An 18,694-nucleotide genomic window follows, 5' to 3' on the forward strand; every position below is an offset into this window, starting at 1 on the left:
GGCTTGACACCTTGTCCAGAAGCCCAGACCCTTCCCACATCTCCTATTGTGGAACAAGATGAAAGAAATCTGCTGTCCAGGGTTCAATTCTGATTTATTGGAGGTTGCCTTTTATCATATTTTGGTAATGTGGTGAGAGTTGTAGGATTTGAAAGTACACTGATGTAAATTAATCAATGAAGTTACAAAATCTAATTGGGGGCCAATTGGTAACAAATAGTAGTCCTATAAAACAGTAGAAGTATGCAAAATCACTGCACTCATTTTCCCTCTGACAGCTTAAAAGTAAAAATACAAATTGTAGAAACTCAGCAGGTTAAGCAGTGTTCTTTACATAGCAAAGGTAAGAATACATAACCAATATTTCGAACTTGAGCCCTTCAAGGTATGGAAAGATGTCGGCAACAAAAGATGGGGAGATGTGGTCACAAAGGCAGGAGGTAATAGGTGGAGAAGGGAGGGGACAACAGCAATCAAGGCTGGGGGAAAGAGGAGAGCAAGTGAGCAGAAACCGGAAAAGTCAATGTTATTGCCATCTGGCTTGAGTGCCCAAACAAATGGCATTAACCTCCCCCTCCAACCCCCTACTCTTTTGTTCAGATGCCTGCTGACATTTTTCCATAGGAACACCTGATTTCCCATCTGAGCACTCTTCAGCTAGAAGGCATTGACATAGATTTTTCAGGTTTCTGCTAACCTGCTCTTCCCCTCCCTCTCTTTATCTAACCTTTCCTCCTCCCCTTGATTGCTACTGTCCCTTCTCCCCCTATTACCTCCTGCCTTTGTGACCACCACCCTCCCCCACATCTGCCGACATTTTTCCATACCTTGATGAAGGGCTCAAGCCTGAAACATCAGTAATGTATTTTTACCTCTTGATATATAAAGGACACTGTTTGACCTGCTGAGTTTCTCTAGCTTTGTTTTTACTTCAACCACGGTGTCTGCAGATTTTCATGTTTTACTTTTCACCTTTGACAGCTTTTTTGCTTTTACCCATATTTGGGCTAATCATCTTAGATTTTCTCTGCACACAGCAAACTTCAGATGCTACTGAATTTACCATCTGTAAGGTCTTCAGAGATCGTTCACTCCCCTTCAAATAGTGCACCAATTTGTTCAGGTCTTTATTTTGAAACCTTTATCTGAGAATTATAATCCACATGTGTAAGACTTGTAGTTAGTATTTTGTAGTTAAAAATTATTTGCATCAAAGCCATCAATCAGTACTAGTTTGCACAACCTGAGCTTCTGAACCAATTTACTGGTAGCAACTTCGTAGAAATCCTTAGTTTCACAGTGTAATAACACTAAATGCCAATAATATCACAAATAGAGATGCTGTGTCACAAGGCATTGATTTCCTACTGGGTGATTAGTTGTTGCTGATGTTTTACCTTGGTTGGTTGGTTGGTTGATGCTGCACAATCCATGTTTTGGGACGTTCATCTAAAACTGCACAATGAGTATCAAATATGTCAGCAAAAAGTGTCATTTTCCTGAGCACTTTCAACACTTGATTTCAAGTAACCCAGAGTTCCCATTCACAAAAATGGTTATGTCTTTGTTATAACTTATCAAGACCATTGGCTAATTTTTGTGAATTTAACTCTTCAGCAAATCTTAACTCATTGAACAAATAGCTAAAATTTGATTTTTGGCACACCACTTGGTCTTATCTTTATAAGAGAAATCTGAGGATATATCCCTAAATTTTTTAGAGGTTAAAGGTGTGCAGCGCAGATTTACAAGGTTAGTTCCAGGGATGGCAGGATTGTCATATGCAGCAAGGCTAGAAAAACTGGACTTGTATCCATTGGCGTTTAGAAGGATGAGGGGGGACATGATTGAGGTATACAAAATCATCAGGGGGATAGACAAGGTGAAGTCTGATTACTTGTTCCCAATGATGGGGGAGACGAGGACTAGAGGGCATAGTTTAAGAATACAGGGTAGGCCCTTTAGGACGGAGATGAGAAAGCATTTTTTTACCCAGAGAAGTGTGAATCTGGAATGCTCTGCCACAGAGGGTGGTAGAGGCAGATTCGCTGATTATGTTCAAAAGAGAGTTAGATAAGACTCTTGTGGGTAACGGAGTTAAGGGTTATGGGGATAAGGCTGGAAAGGGGTACTGATGGTAATGATCAGCCATGATCTAAAATGGCAGTGCTGGCCCAACGGGCCAAATGGCCTACTCCTGCTCAGATCAAATGCCCAATGGCAATAATGTTAACCTCTAATGTACAGGTTGTTCCTGACTTGGGACCCAGAAAAAAAATGTAAGAATGAAAATTACACTTTTGGAGTGAAAGTAGGGGCTTATCTTTGGAAATGGCAGGGGTGGGCAACCTTTCACAATTTGACAAACAATAAAACAGACAGTGAATTTCCAAGATACGACGGGTCTGTCAAAACAGAACATGGTTATAAGTTGAGGACTACCTTTAATTCTCTCTGGCCAACAGCATGCCCCTTAAATACATCCTCTGGTGTGGTTATAAAATAGACCTTGATGCACTAGACAGCACCCACCAATGATCTTGGTTCCTGTACTGAGTGTGTGGAAACAGAACTTTATCCACTGAGTCAGTGCCAACTAAAACCTACCCATTTACACTACTTGTAGTTTTCTTCCCCCAGTCATCAAACAATTAACTCCCCAACCTTTGGGATGGGGAAGCAAACCCACACAGTCACAGGGAAGTCGTAAACACCCAAGATCAGGGTTGTGCTCATTATTGTGCAAGTTCTTGATTCATACTCTGTATCTGGTAATAGCTACTGAACCTCACCTCATGCTCAAAAAAAACCAGGCACCATATAAATATACCACAATTGAAACCAGTCTCCTCCCCAAACCACCCTCCTCAGGCTAGCAGAACTTGTCCTTACCCACTTTCTCCAAGTCATGTGGGCCCCAGATATGCCTGCCTTTTTGGTGATGCTGTGGAACAGTCATGCTACAAGCCTACAACAGGTAAACCACCTCAACTGCTGCCGCATTGATGGCAACTTTGCTGCCAACTTCCACCCTGATCTAAAATTCACTTGGGCCATCTCTAGCAACACTCCCTTGATCTTTCCATCTGCCTCCATTACACCTGCTGTTAGGATAAGGTCTTCCATTCTAATGATAAAACAATTTTATCGGACTAAGTACAATCTCACTGGCCCATCGGTTAATTAATGGGAAGTAACACCAACTTACAGTGTATGCTGCACCTCTTTCTGATCCAATTGTGACATTTTGTACCCATTTTTTCCCACATGGGAGAGGAGGCAAAGGATGGATAGAGTACAAATGGAATTTTTAGCCAACAAAGACTGAAGGGATGTCGCATTGACATCTGGAATATACAAAATGGTTTAAATTCTATGTTTAAAATATCTCCATTGATTGTCTTAAAATCTGATTTGGCTCTTCCAATAGAATTCCTCACGATTAATTTTTGATCAAAGTACTATGTGTTAACAGGCATTAGGACCTAGCCCACCGTTGCATTGCAAAGAACAGTTAAAATGTAGAAAGTAACAGCATAATACTAGAATAATTTTGTTGGGAAAGTCTAGAAAGGAAGTGAAATAATTTTAAATAAAGCTAAAATATCAAAGCAACAAATCTTATTTCAGTGCCACAAGTAACCATATTCAAACCCCACATAGTGATGCTCCATTTTACATTAAATATACCCTAACTGGTAGCTATTACAAATTTTGGCAATGTACAATTATCTATTTTTCCCCCAATATTGTGGAGTTCATTTGTTCAGTGCAGTTCCAGTAATCTCCAGTTCCATGAAACATAACTGCAATCTTGGCATTCAACTGCACTGTAAGCTGGCATTTCCCTGCAAAATGGCATAATCCTGCTCACTTTTTCTGAAAATGAGACATTAAGACAAGAAAGAGAACAAGGACTTTTTTGCCAGTAGGGAATCTTGCTGCAGTTAAATCATATGGGGATCATTTTACATTACTTGCTGGGAATGAGATAGAGAAGCAGATCTGTGACATTACTGAGTGCAGTGTGATGGGAGATGTTGACTAGTTAACAAACACGAGTGAATGGGATCCATCATTGTATTGAGGAAAAAGAGTAGGTAGATGTATTTGACAAAATATTGAAAGCATCTGTGTAATGGAAAAGGTGAATTGCCAGTTCCCACTTGTCAGCCAAGTGGAGAAAACTGCAGCAATGAAGATCATCATTTTATCAAGTTTCTCCATCTTTAGATGGATACACTGATGAAAAATGCTCAGCAAGAGAATAGGTAACTTTTGTGATTTGAGCAAGTAGAGCTGAAGACAAGTAGGCAAAAATGAAAGGAGTGTTGGATTTTGCATATTGATTTGGTAATGGACAAAGAGAGATAGCTGGATAATGAAGGGGTTCAAGAAAAAGTGCATTATTTTGTTCAAGCGATAATACAAGGGAGTGTGTTAAGGCTGCATTCAGAGAGGACATAATGGGTGGAGATACAATCACTGATAGAGAGTATACCAAATACCAATCAAGGAACTTGTATGTAGGCAGATGATGGAAGGAGGCAACTATGGCTGTAATGGGGGATGTCAAACTCCTCAATATTGGCTGGGACATCCTTCATGCCTGAGATGGGGTAGAATTCTAAAGTAGGTCTGTGGGGGGAGGAGGTGTTCAGGAAGCAATAGGTAAATGGTCCAACAAGGGAACAAGCAGTGCTAGACAATTTAACACAAATGGGGGAAAAAAGCATGTCATACTGGGCTGAGTCAGTAGAGGGGGCAAGAGCAATGCATTCACTTATTACACAATGATTTGAGTTATACATATATAATGCAGTGAAATTCTTGCAGCTCAATGTACTTTGTAAAAAAAAAAGGACATTTAGCAAATGGAAAGTGATAATAAATAGACAAGTATTCAGTCACCAAGACTTGCATCAAAGTTTACTTCACTTCATGGCTGGCACATGTCTGCCAACAGCTTTGAACCAAATTGATCCAGTCCCAAATGTTCTTTCCAAGCGGGGACATGAAACTGTTGATGCAGGAATCTACAACAGTCAGTCAATGTTTTGGATCAAACCCCTGCTTCAGAATGCTTTAGAGCTAAGGGATGGGGTCCAAATCCAACAACTCAAAATTTGATTTGTCTTTCAGCTGAATGACAAAACTAATTAACACTTTACATATGTTTCCAGTGAAACACAAATGCTTTTTACTTCAGAAAAGTTTATCTTCTCCTTACAAACAAACCGATGTGCAACATACACTGCAGTCAATTGATAAAGATGGAAATGAAGGCAATTTTAGCTGAGAAGAAAATATATGGTTAGAGTACAAAAGAAATTGAAGGAAGAGCAGAGGAGGCAAATATGGATTTTGTAAAGCATTTGACAGCTTCCTTATGGCAGGCTCATTCATTGACCATTACAGCACAGTACAGGCTCTTCAGGCCATGTTGTGCCAACCCATGCAATCTACTCCACAACAATCTAATCCCCTGCCTCTCAGAAAGTCATGAGTCATGTCATCCATAGAAATGTGGCTTCTTAGATTCAGAATTGGCTTGCCTGAAGAAAGCAGAGGTGGCAGTGCATGGAGCGTATTCAGCCTGAAGGATGGTGACATAGTGGTGTTTATGTAGGTAGGCACAAAATAGTGGGCCTCAGGGTCTACTGTGCTGTAATGTTCTATGTCCTTTAGGTTCAATGTCACCTAATGGCTGTGTCTGAACCTGTAGTTGTACACAGCAAAGATTACTGTCTGGTACCAAGTCATTAGAAGGTATACAAAATAAATACAGGCTTCACATGAAGTCATCCCAGAGGATGGATTGTAGATTCTAGCCTGTGTTTGAAGTTACTACATTACTGCAAAGAGAAAGTCAAATTTATTGGGGGATTTCAAGAGGGTGGTGCTTTCCCTGCTACTACAAGTGCATCGAGCAGTCATCACCCGGAAATCAAGCTCCTGTTATTCCGAAGAAGAATTGGATAAGCAACAATACCTTGGCTACAAAACCTCAGTGGAATTAGTCACAAACATTGCACAACAGTTCTTGTTTAGTGTGTCAACGAGGAGGATTCTACCAAGCAAACAATTACCATCATACTTAACTGAATGTCTTAAAGTCAGATCTCCAGATCCAGTTCCAACAGTGTCATCAATTTGCAGATGACACAGCAGTAGTCAGCCTCATCAGCAACAATGATGAGTTTGCACTGCAGAGAAGGGGTAGAAAATCTAATATGTTGCGAGAGTAATAACCCATCTCAACATGGACAAGACGAAGGAGGTGACTGGGGACTTCAGGAAATGACCACTTTCCATTATACATCAATAACTAGTGGAGAGAGTAAGTATATTTATAATTTTTTTGATATAAATTTAAACATACAGCACAGTACAGGTCATTTCAGCCCACACGTCCATGCCACCCAAATACACCCAACTGACCTACAACCTCCGGTACGTTTCGACCGGTGGAAGGAAACCTGAGCCCAAAGGAAAAATCCACACCAATATTGGGAGAACGTACGAACTCCTTACAGACAACGTGGGATTCAACCCCAGGTCCCCCAATCACTGGCACTGTAACAACATTGTGCTAACCGTTATGCCCACTGTGCTGCCTGTCCAATTTCCTTGGATTCCACTTAACTAGTGGCCTATCATGGACATTGAACATTTCCTCACTTGTCAGGAAGGCACAACAGCAACTGTACTTCCTGAGAAGTCTAAAGCGGGCAAGTCTACTGGCCATCATTATCTCAACCTTCTACAGGAGCTCTACTGAAAGCATCCTGGGCAACTGCTGTAAAGAAATGGATCAGAGGTCAATCCACAGGACCAGAAGTGTAGCAGAGAGCATCACCCGAGTTTCCCTCCCCACCCGCATCCCAACCAATTGATATGATCTACCAGGATGTCGTTGTCCAAAGAGGGAGCTCAAAATATTTGAGGTCCCATTCCACCATGCACACAGCATCTTTCAGCTGCTCCCATCAGAGCCAGCACCACCAGGCTGAGAAGTGAGAATGCTGAATGACCAAAAGGAACTGCTCACTCTAACCATTGGGGAGACTCATATTTAGAAAACAATACTGTCTATTGGAATACTTGTCCAGCGTATGTATTGTTTGTATGTATGTGGTATCTGGATGTGTGTCTGCATGTTTGGAACTGAGGACCGAAGAATGCTGTTTCATCAGGTTGTACTTGTGCAATCAGATGGTAATAAACTTGAACTGCCATTAACCTAGGTTTAGCTTAAAGTCCAATTCAATAGAGTCGAAACCAGCTATTCCCAACAGGTGCCATAGTACATCATAGTACATTTAAGGGGATCCATGGACAATTCATATTTTTTTAAATGTTTCTTAAGTAGTTGGTAGGAGAGAAGTACAGAAGAAAGCAACTGAACCCGACTGCCTCACAGGGAAGGGGGCCCATAAACTTTGAGTAAAGTTCTAAGGGAGCCATAGCCAAAAGAAAAAGGCTGAGAATAGCTGGTCTGAAATATATAAAGCACTGAAAATTGAATGAGAATTTATAAACTATAAACATCTGGAAGGTAACAAAATCTACTGCCAAATTCATTTTTGTTTTTATTCTGTGTAATTTAAACCAGATGTATATACATCATTTTGCAGCAAGTCAGACAAATGTTAAATCATTTTTAATCTCCCATTTTCTGTAAATTCAGACCACACTTATTCCAGTTCTCGTAAAGTATTTAGTATATTCCAAAAAAAAAGCATTTTCCACATTTTGGTCCAAATACAAAAATTAACAACAGGAAACCAACGTTCCATCTTCTAACAATACGAATGAATCAAGCAGCCATCATGAAGGGTAGTTAACGAGGACCGAGCCTATTCTTAAAGGCCCTTAATGATTTTGCCATCATTGGTGCAATTTCTGAAAATAAAAAGTCCTTTAAGAAATCTCCACCTTGCTGCTATTTCAAAAGTAATTCATCTCCAGATTCAAGGATAGTTTTTTCCTGCTGTGATCAAACTAAACTGCTATACACTGCACTTTGTCTTCATAACACCCCGTGACCTACTGTGATGCTATCCTTTGCATTTGGTTTTATCCTTGCATTACCTGACTGCCTAAAGAAAGCTCTTGGTGCCTGCCACATTGACCACCGCCAGTGGGCTGATATCACCTCAAACCGTGCATCTTGGCGCCTCAGAGTTCGGCGGGCAGCAACCTCCTTTGAAGAAGACCGCAGAGCCCACCTCACTGTCAAAAGACAAAGGAGGAAAAACCCAACCCCAACCCACCAATTTTCCCTTGCAACCGCTACAACCGTGTCTGCCTGTCCCGCATCGGACTTGTCAGCCACAAACGAGCCTGCAGCTGACGTGGACTTTACCCCCCCCATAAATCTTCGTCCGCGAAGACAAGCCAAAGAAGACCTGACTTGCCCAGATAGCCATCAAAGCATTTAATGGCATCTTAGTTCATGTCACAATAAACAATTCCATTTCATTCAAATCAACCCAAGAATTTAGAAAATTTGGAAACATTCATTCATTTCCTCATGGTCATTTTGTTTTGAAATAATGCTTTTAAAATATGATTTGCTTTACTTACTTTTAATTTGCCTCTTTGTATCTGGCCCTGAAGGACCACTTGCAGTACTCTTGCTACTGCTACTCTGTGATCCATCAAAAGAGCCACTTCCACCACTAGGGCATTCTGCGCTCCCAAAATACTTTATCCTGCAAGAGCAAACAATTAATTACAGCCATTAAATGAGCTTCTGTCAATTAGTAAGATTGTTCTTTATATGGTGAATGGTTTGTGTGTAAACTGACATTTTGCTTCATTCCACCAAAGACTCCCAAACATAAATCGGCAGATGTCCTGCCACATTGGAGAATAAATTGTGAGTAAAATTAATAAAGACTGGTTCAAGATTCAACAAGAAATACAACAGCCAAAAAGGGTTGAACAATCTGGACAAGCAGATTGTATTATGAGAAAAAAAAAACTGGCTAAAATCTTCCTCTTTCCAGGAAACATTTCAATGGATTTTTGTTTGCTGCAGGAAAAAATCTTCCTTCAGTGCCAGAATTGCAAGTTTCGCTCTCCCTTTTCCCAAACTCAACAAGTTCCTCTTTTGAAAAGCAGAAGACACATCATGTTAGCTGAAATCTGAATTGAGATTATTAAAGGCCAGTCAATGACAAGAAAATTGATAAGCTGGTAATCTGGTTAAAGCTGCCAGTGAGTCGGGAATCTCCACAGGTTGATTTCCTTTCAGCAGGATCCTCCTTGTTCATTCAATGTGCTGAGAGTTATGGCATTTTTCCATTTCTTTTACATGATAAATATTCAAGATTTAGCCATAACACCAAGCAATGGAGCTCATTATTCATTACAACAACAATTTGACCATGTGAAAAGTTATCCAGGGAATTTGTGTTTGCAAACAATAGGACCAAATCCAATCCAGCTAATAGCCACCAATCAGCCTACGCTCAGATCAGAAAACAATAGCGCTATCACCTGCCACTTCTACTAACGGTCACTTTGGATTTCTGGTGGGTTATTCAACTCACCAGAGAAATTTTCCAAATGTGGATCAAAGGGATACATTTCAGAGGTGAAATGAGAGTGACTGGTCATGATCTCAAGGCAGCTTTGAGCAGAAGGTGGTTTCCAGTGACCCTCTTAAACAAAAGCTCCACAAGCAACTTGCAAAGGGCAGCGCAGTTGGTGCAGTGGTTAGTGCAACGCTGTTACAGCACCAGCGATCGGGTTAGAATCTTGGGCTGTCTGTAAGGAATTTGTACATTCTCCCCTTCTCTGCGCGAGTTTCCTCCCACCGTTCAAAAATGTAGGGGGGTGTAATTTAATGGGGTGTAAATTGGGCAGCATGGACTCGTGGGCTGCAATAGCTTGTTACTGTGCCGTATGTCTAAATTAAAAAACCCACCCCAGCATGTGAAAAAGCCACTTCTACAGTGAGACCCAGGCAGCATTTAGGCATTGGCCAGTAATCAAGATTTAATGTTCACTCCGAATAGGCAATCACCATCTCCAAGCAAAGCCACTTCTGCTCAAAGCTGAAGATCACGATTATGGCAGAACCTCGTGGCCAGGAGTCTCCAGAAACAGATACCTTACTTTTACTAATAATTTTAAAGAATCATTTGCCTCTTTAAAATTGTCCTGCTTTGTTGCTTGGAAATTATACTCCTAATGATGCAATTAATATACTATTTTAGTTGTTTCCATAGTGTTTTTTTAAAAACAAAATACCATTCAGCTGTGGTTCCTGTGGTCCATATATACATTGTACAAATTATATGACAATAAAATCATCAGTATTAAGCCACATGTCAAATCCCTTCATGTAATATTCGATTCCACCTTCAAGTTTGGCATGCAAGTCAATGCAGTAGTAAAAGCTAAGTATTTCGAGCTCCGCACTATGGCCAAAATCAAATCATTCCCGTCACTGAACCACCTTGAGAAAGTCATCCACGCCCTCATTTTCTCCCGTTTAGACTACTCTCTTTACACAGGAATTAGTCAATCATCATTATCCCGTCTGCCACTGGTTCAGAATGTGGCAACAAGGCTCCTGACAGGAGCCAAGAAAATGGGCCACATCTCCCTATTCTCGCCTCCCTTCACTGGCTGCAAGTACGGCTAAGGCTAGATTTTAAAGTTCTCCAGTTTGTTTACATAGCTGTCAATGGACTAGCCCCCTCCAACATCACTGATCTCTTAATGCTCTACTCCACTTCAAGACCCCTCAGATTGGCCAATTTGGGGTGCTTGGTTGTTCAGTGCTCAAATCACAAACACAGGGGAGATCGCGCCTTCACGATAGCAGCCCCCAAACTGTGGAACCATATTCCTCCCTCAATCAAATCAGCCCCTTCCTTTAACTCTTAAATCCAGGTTTTTTTTTTACTTTTTTATTTTTTACACCATAAATCACATTAGCCATGATATACACTTTTTTCTTTTTCACACATATACAGTGACTTTTTCTCCCCCCCCTCCCTCCTCCCAAGCCACCCCCCCACCCCCCTCTCTCATCCATTTTAGGTATACAATCTAGGTTGCATTAAACCAGTCAGACAATGTTGTCATTCAACAAAAATACACCAGAAATTCTACTGAGTCCATTCTTTTCTTTCCTTCTCCTTCCATCAACTTAGGTAATGATTGTCCCCGGTGTCTTATTTTTACTCACAAGTGTTTTGAAGTGATTGTTGATTGTTACCATGTTGTATGAAAACCTCAGGTACCTGTTTTATACTGTGCTTTAAATAGCTGAAGTTTAGGTGTAATTTATGATCTGTACAGCACTATGGTCGATGAGAGTGGTTTTAAATGTGGTATATAAATAAACAAAACATAACGATTCACCAGTTGACTGGGGAAATGCATCAATTCCCTTCCCAATTGACAGCAGAGGTTGTGTTAACCCACAACTTACAACCCCGTGATAGATGGCACCAGCTCATCAATTCAGCAGCTGGGCAATCCCTGTAATTTTCATTTCATCTCTGTCATGCATTTAGCAGGAAGAAACCTTACCTCTGCTTGGAAGAGTTGTGATGTGCAGCCCCAGCAGAGCCGGCTTTTCCTTGTTGTCGGAGAACACCTCTCGGAGGTTTTGCAGAAGTATTTACAAATGCCAACTTCACCCTTCGCCCTGAAAGCAGAATTTGTCATCAAATTATTGCATTCCTGGAAGAGTCCAGAGTTTACAGCAGGGATTTAAAAAGCCGTTGAGCCAACAGCCTTTCCATCTGCCAGCAAATTCCATTGACACCATACAATTATTGCTTACATTTCATTAACTGGTGCAAAATGGTTTTAAATGACAACAAGAAAGTTTCCAAATTACTTTTCAATCATCTGGTCCTCTAAACACTGGCAAAATCTTCAGATTAATACATTACCATGTTCTCATCAAAGAACATTGATAAAGATAGAGTGGTGCTATAGTGTATATGGATTTCAGAAAGGTATTCAATAAGGCTCATTCAGAAATGGAATCCAAGAGACACAGAATCGGCTTGCCCAGAGAAGGTTGTAGATGGTTTGTATTCTGCATGAAGTTTGGAGACCCATGGTGTTCTTCAGTGACCTGTTCTGAGTCCCCTCCTCTTTGTGCATTTTATAAATGACCTGGATTAGAATGTGGAAGGGTAGGTTAGTAACTTTGCAGATGACAGGAACGTCGGTGATATTGAGGATAGTCTGGAAGGTTGCCAGAAATTACAGAGGGACATTGACAGGATGCAGAGCTCGGCTGAGAAGTGGCAGATGCATTACCCAGAAAATTGTGAAGTGGTTCATGTCAGTAGGTCAAATTTGAAGGTAGAATACAATATTAATGGAGCGACTCTGAGCAGTGTGGATGAACTGAGAGATCTTGGGGTTCCTGTCCATAGGACACTCAAAGCTGGTGCATATGTTAATAGTGTTGTTAAGAAGGCGTAGGGGGTGTTGTCCTTCATTAACCTGGAGGTCGAGTCCAAGAGTCATGAGGCAATATTGCAGCTAGACAAGGACATGATTGGACCCCATATGGAATGTTATGTTCAATTCTGGACACTTCATTACAGGAAAGATGTACATGCTGTAGAGCGGGTGCAGAGGAGATTTACAAAGATGTTGCCTGGATTGGTCATCATGCCGTATGAGGATAAGTTGAGTGAACTTGGTATTTTCTCCATGCAACAACAGAGGATGAGGTGTGTCCTGATACAGGTGTACAAGATGATGAGAGTATTGAGCAGGTTGATGGCCAGAGGCTTTGTCCCAGGGCTGAAATGGTGAACATGAGAGGACATAGTTGTAAGCTGCTTGGGAGTAAGCAAGGGGAATGCAAGAGGCAAGTTTTTCCACACAGAGAGTGGTGAGTGCATGGAACATGCTGCTGGCAATAGTGGTGAAGCAGGTACAATAGGAACTTTTAAGAGACTATTAGGAACCGAGTTATCTAGGGTTTTGCAGTAGGCAAATTCAAGGCAGCTGCTAGGGTAGGTTATTGGGTCGGCACAAGACTGTAGGCCAAAGGCCCTGTACTGTGCTATAATTTTTATGTTCTATGCTCAATGTTCTCAGAGGTCATAGCATTATAAAATGTAGAAACCATGAGAGAGAATAGCCACCATTCATAAAATACACCTTACATACATGTCAAACTGGACAGCACAAAGGGTAAAGCCTCTGCTTGTAAATGATAGGACTTGTTGTCCACTGCTTGCAGCAATTAAACTGTTACGTTGAACAGTAAGCAGAAGTGGCATTTGTTACGTTGAACGTTGAATACTTTGAAAAATGCTTTAAGTTTCAAATTTGAACCAAAATTCAAAGGTGTTACACAAAAAACTCAATTTCCCATCCTGATAGATGTTCTTTACATTAACAAAAAAAACCCATAAGTTGTAGTTGCAGAACTGGTTCCTCTGTGACCACTTTCTTTCGTTCTCTCCATGACTTTTCGTGCTCATTATTCCACTCCCATTCAATGTTCTTTTCTGTTAGTCTTCTCAATGGAGCCATCTTTTCTGAGAGGTTGGATATGAATTTACCCATATATTTGACATTCCATTAAACCTCTGTATGTCCTTTTTGCATTGTGGCCTTGGCATGTTCCCAATGGTGGACACCTTTCTGGGATCTGGTCTGATGCCCTCACTGCCAATAATATCTCCTACAAATGTTAGTTCTGTCACCCTGAGCTGGCATTTCTCTCTACTCAGCTCCAGGTTTGCTTTCCTTGTTGCTTCCAGCACTTTCATTAGTCTCTCATCATGCTCCATTCTCATGGTTCCCCATACTATGATGTCATCCATTGAGGTAGCAACTCTGTCCAGGTGCTCATAGACCATATGGATAGTTTTGTGATACACTTCAGGAGCTGAGGCAATTCTGAATGGTTAACTTAGGAATCTGTATCTGCCAAATGGACTATTGAATGTGCAAAGTCTTGAATTTGCTTCATCCAATTTCAACTGCCAAAATCCTGATGATGCATCTAATTTGCTGAAGAACTTTGCATTTGCAAACTGTGACATGATTTCTTCACATGTTGGATGCTTAAAGTGTTTTATCTTTGTTGCTCTGTTTAGATCTCTTGGATCCAGGCAAATTGTAAACTTTCCATTCTTTTTGTCCACAACGATGAGTGAACTCACCCACTCCGTTGGCCCATCTATCTTCTGAATCCCGTTCAGGCTTTCCATCCAGTCCAACTCTGCCTTTAGTTGCTTTTGAAGCGCAAATGGAACTTTTCACCATGGATGTATCGGTGGCACACGTTTATCCACTTTGATTGTGTGTTCTCCTGGAAGGCAGCCTAGACCCTTAAATTGGTCATTGTACTCTTTCATGAGTTCATCATAGACTGTCTCTCCTTTGCTTTCCACAACGAGGACACTTTTTAACCAGGTTCAGCAGCTTCTCACAAGCTGTTAAACCCAATATGGTCCGTACATCCTTTGGTACCATGATGAATGCTAACATGTGCTATTTGTCCTTGTGTTTCACTTTGACCATGCATTCTCCTTACGCTGGTATAACAGTATCTGAATATCCTGTCACCTTCTCTTTTGTTCCATACATCTTTGGTCTGGGTCTAATCTTCTTAAAATCAGTCTCTGATATTACATTAATTTGTGCTCCAGTATCCAATTTAACTGAAATGTGTATGTCATTCACTTTTAATCTCAACATCCAGTCTCATTTTTCTTACTTGTTTTCTGTCACAGTGTCTACAGAGAATTCCCCCATCTCCCTTTCATCTACTGCATGAACCTTGCTTTGTTGTACTTGGTTCCTATAGCAATGGGCATAATGGTTGCTTTTGTTGCACATACTGCACGTTTTACCATATGCTGGACACTTCTTTTGTAGGTGTTGTGTACTGCATCGATGACATGGCTTTCGATTGTCCCCTTCATTTTTGTTCACTGGCCGCACCTCTCTTTCCACTTTGTTAAATGGTTTATGTCCGTTCTTGCTCACTGCATCCACATTGCAGCTAGTTTCACTGAACAGGTCTTTTGCCTGCAATTTTAGTTTCTGTAGCCCTACAGAATGCTATGGCTTTTTTTCCCGGTCTAGATCTTGCTCTCTTTGCAGACTTTCCCTTAAGACTGTTAACTGGAATACCACACACAAGTCTGTCTTTTATTAACAAGTCAGTTAGTCTACGTTTTGCTTCTGTTTCTCAATTCAGTCACATACTGATCAATACTTTCTTCCTCTTTCTGTACACGTGAAAAATCTGTGCCTCTCAAATGTCACGTTATGTTTAGGTATGCAGTATGCCTCAAACTGTTCCATTATTTTTTCCAGTTTCATTTTGTCTCCTTCAGCAGCAAAGTCAAGCCATTATACACCTCCAGTGCTTCATCACCCACGACATGTAAGAAAACTGACGCTTTCACTTTATCACTTTTCTCGTCAGCTCTGACTGACACTAAATACAATCCAAAATGCTGTTTAAATCTGTTCCAATTTTCAGCCACATTACCTGTCAGCTGAAGTTGTGCTGGTGGATGTAATGCTTCAATTTTTCACTTCGTTAGCTTCTCTTTACTGATCAGATACTGTCTCTAGGATTTTCCTTTTAAATTATTTCCTTCTAATTTCCTTCATCCCACTTCTGACACCATGTTTCATATGTGTGACTTCTTAGACAACACATGGATGAAGGAAAAGGTTCTTTACTTTAAAGTTGATGAAAATAGCACTATGAGACTGCATACTGCAGTCCCCTGCTCTATTTCAGCCCCTGCTGGCAGCCAAGTATAATCAAACAGGAACTATATCCTTAAGGCATTGCTAGTTGCATTGCAAACATGATCACTATCATTACACTCTGTGTCTACCTTTTGTCTCTTAACCCTTTTGGCCTGTGCTCCTTCTCCTTCCCTCCTCCCTCCCTCACCTCAAATCTTATTCAGAAGGCTACCTGTTTTTCCACGTTCCTGATTAAGGCCTCAGGTTGGAAACCACACTGCCTTTTACTTCCTTTGGATGCTACCTGGCCCTGCTGATTTTCTCAGCCACTTTTGTATACTCACTAGTCCCCAGCATCTGCAGATTTTCTAGTTTACCTCCAGTGAACTGTAGTTTTAAATTTAATTTAAATTACGTGTTAAAGATACGTAGCAATAAGATTAAAAGAGCACAGAGAAGATTTACTCGGACTTGAACTGAGTTGCAGGGAAAGGTTAAACAGGTTAGGACTTTATTCCCTGAAGCATAGAAGTATGAGGGGAGATTTGATAGAGGTATACAAAATTACGATGGGTACAGAGAGTAAATGCAAGTATACTTTTTCCACTAAGGGTAGGTGAGATACAACCCAAAGGACATGGGTTATTGAAATGGGAGAAATTAGGGGAACATTAGGAAGGGGGAATTTCTTCACACAGAGAGTGGTGGGAATGTGGGATGAGCAGCCAGCTAGAGTGGTGAATGTGACTCAATTTTCACATTCATGAAAAGTTTGGACAGGTTCGAGGATGGGAGGGGTATGGAGGGATATGGACAGGGTGCAGGTCAGTGGGACTAGACAGAATAATGGTTCAGCACAGACTAGAAGGGCAGAACGGCCTGTTTCTGTGGCTCTATGGTTTCATGTCAAAGATTGATTGATCAAGAGCTGGTCCAAACTAGTTCAGAAGAAGTTAACATCACATGCATCACATAGCCCTCAAATTGCAAAATAGGAGCCTCATCTTTTTTCTCCCTCTCCCTCCACCCCCGATCAAGTGTGGCACAATTGTTTTTTTTTTTTTAAAATGCCGAGTTATTATTGGTCATTGGTATAATATTTCCAGATGAATTCAAAGTTTAAGAGGTTTTCTCAAACAAGTTTAAAAGGAAGTAGTTCTACTATCCTGGCCTGCAATGCCTAAAGACACCATGATCAATTAAACTTCTAATCCTGTTCTTATTTAGAATGTGGAAGAAAACCAAAGCATCCAGATGAGACCCATGCAGGTCACGGGGAGAACGTGTAAACTCATTACAGACAGCGTCAGATTTGAACCTGGCTTGCCAGTGCTGTAATAGTGTTGCACTGTGCCAAATGTGCGGTCCTAAAGAACACAAGCGAGAAGGTTTATAAATCTCTCCCTGATGTTCCACTCGGACATAGTTTACTCTGTCCAGTTCATGCAGCAGACGTTGCTAGGGGAGAACTCTGACAGTAGTAGATAACTGGTAGTTTGGTGCAACCCTCAGTTCTGTTGTGCTACAACAGGATTATTGCATAGAAAAAAAAATGTCCAATGGTCAAGGATTTTTCAAGAAAAAACAACTCAAACAGTTATTCTGCTCAGGTGAATGAGGACTGAATTTGTATAATGTGGCACAACAAGTTTAAACAACAGTCAACATATTTCTTGTACAGCCTCCCTTTCAACCACCCCAAATTGGGCCTCACAAAATGTGTACTACATTTTCACCAAACTCCTTAATGTCAGATAATCTTCAGTTGTTTGCAAGTTTTCCATCAAAACACTGCACTTCATTCAAGTTCATCTCAAGTGCACATTAAACATGAAGTAGATAAAACGTCCAGTTATACTAGATGCCCTGCTATACCTCCAACTCCAGGCCCAATGCACTCGTGCAGGAATGATTCAAACTGAAACCACTGTCGAGCATATTCAAGGCTTGTCAATATGGAAGTGTCAACATAATGTTCAAAACTGACCTTTAGGTTTATTCGCATGTGCAGAACTAATACTTTGTGTCAATATTTTCAGCTTTCGTTCTCGTTCATTGTAAAGCCTTAGATACAGCTCGCGCCATGATTCATATTCTTGGGGCTGTTCTGTTTTGAAATCCTTTTTACAATGTTTCATCCAGAGGTGATTGGTCTGTTCCATAAAGCTCTAGTTAAGATAAAATTAAAAGAGATATTGCCAAGGATTTTATAACTAAAAAGGCACAAATCACTCAATCTCTATCACTATTGACTTTCACCCTGGAGATGCTCAGTAAATTATGAAAGGAATTTTAAAAAAAGTAATGTGTTTAAAAATACAAATTACTGATATCTGTGCAAAATTCCAAAGAATGCAGGCAAATCTATCAACTTCCCTCTCCACAAAGACGTTTTACGTGGAGAACTGGCAGACTTTCATCACTGACAATGTTTTCCATTTACTATCTTTCAATATTTTTTATCAAGTTTTTATTATATATATATATATATATATATATATAGCTATTACATACAGAAAGAATATTGAGGCATAACACTGATACAGCTGTAACACAATAAGCAAAATCGTTAACAATTTTTTTTTAACCTTGTACAACATTATTGATTCAAGAAAATATTGAAAAGGGGGTGTAGCCATGCTGGGTGGCTTACCAGTCATGCTTCTCCGAGCTCTCTGCGAAAAGTTACCAAAAGACAACCAAAAAGTAGTTTTGATAGAATTTTTTGGACTGGAAAAAGTGTGGTTACATCTTATGAAGAAACCTGTCGAAGAATGACAGGAAGATTGCAAGGAAAAAAAACCCAAAATCAATGATGGAATAAGATCCAGCTTCAACAGCAGCTCCAATGAATGGTGTGGGTGGAGATGCTTCTTCCCAACGAACACTAGATCTGGAAACTCTTTTGCAAGAATTCGGAGGTCTGGGACAATTTTTCACAAATGTGGAGATTTCTATTAGAGAAAGAGGCGGG

General features: G+C 40.6%; 1 protein-coding gene across 5 annotated transcripts in view; it reads right to left on the reverse strand.

Annotated features, from left to right (window-relative positions):
* Window positions 1-18,694, reverse strand: part of eloal (elongin A, like) — a 213,177-nt gene that overhangs the window by 33,679 nt on the left and 160,804 nt on the right. For 2 of the 5 annotated variants that reach the window (XM_069885986.1, XM_069885985.1), the window contains exons 8-10: window positions 17,708-17,888; window positions 11,557-11,674; window positions 8,590-8,717 (exon numbers count right to left, since the gene is read on the reverse strand). In XM_069885986.1, coding sequence (XP_069742087.1) covers window positions 8,590-8,717; window positions 11,557-11,674; window positions 17,708-17,888 — 427 coding nt within the window. Of the gene's footprint in view, window positions 1-853; window positions 1,456-7,590; window positions 7,906-8,589; window positions 8,718-11,556; window positions 11,675-17,707; window positions 17,889-18,694 lie in introns of those variants that run through there. The other 3 variants (XM_069885983.1, XM_069885984.1, XM_069885982.1) reach the window with 3 other exon arrangements.

Source organism: Narcine bancroftii, chromosome 6 (genome assembly GCF_036971445.1).
Source record: "Narcine bancroftii isolate sNarBan1 chromosome 6, sNarBan1.hap1, whole genome shotgun sequence".
In the NCBI taxonomy this organism is placed as follows: Eukaryota; Metazoa; Chordata; class Chondrichthyes; order Torpediniformes; family Narcinidae; genus Narcine; species Narcine bancroftii.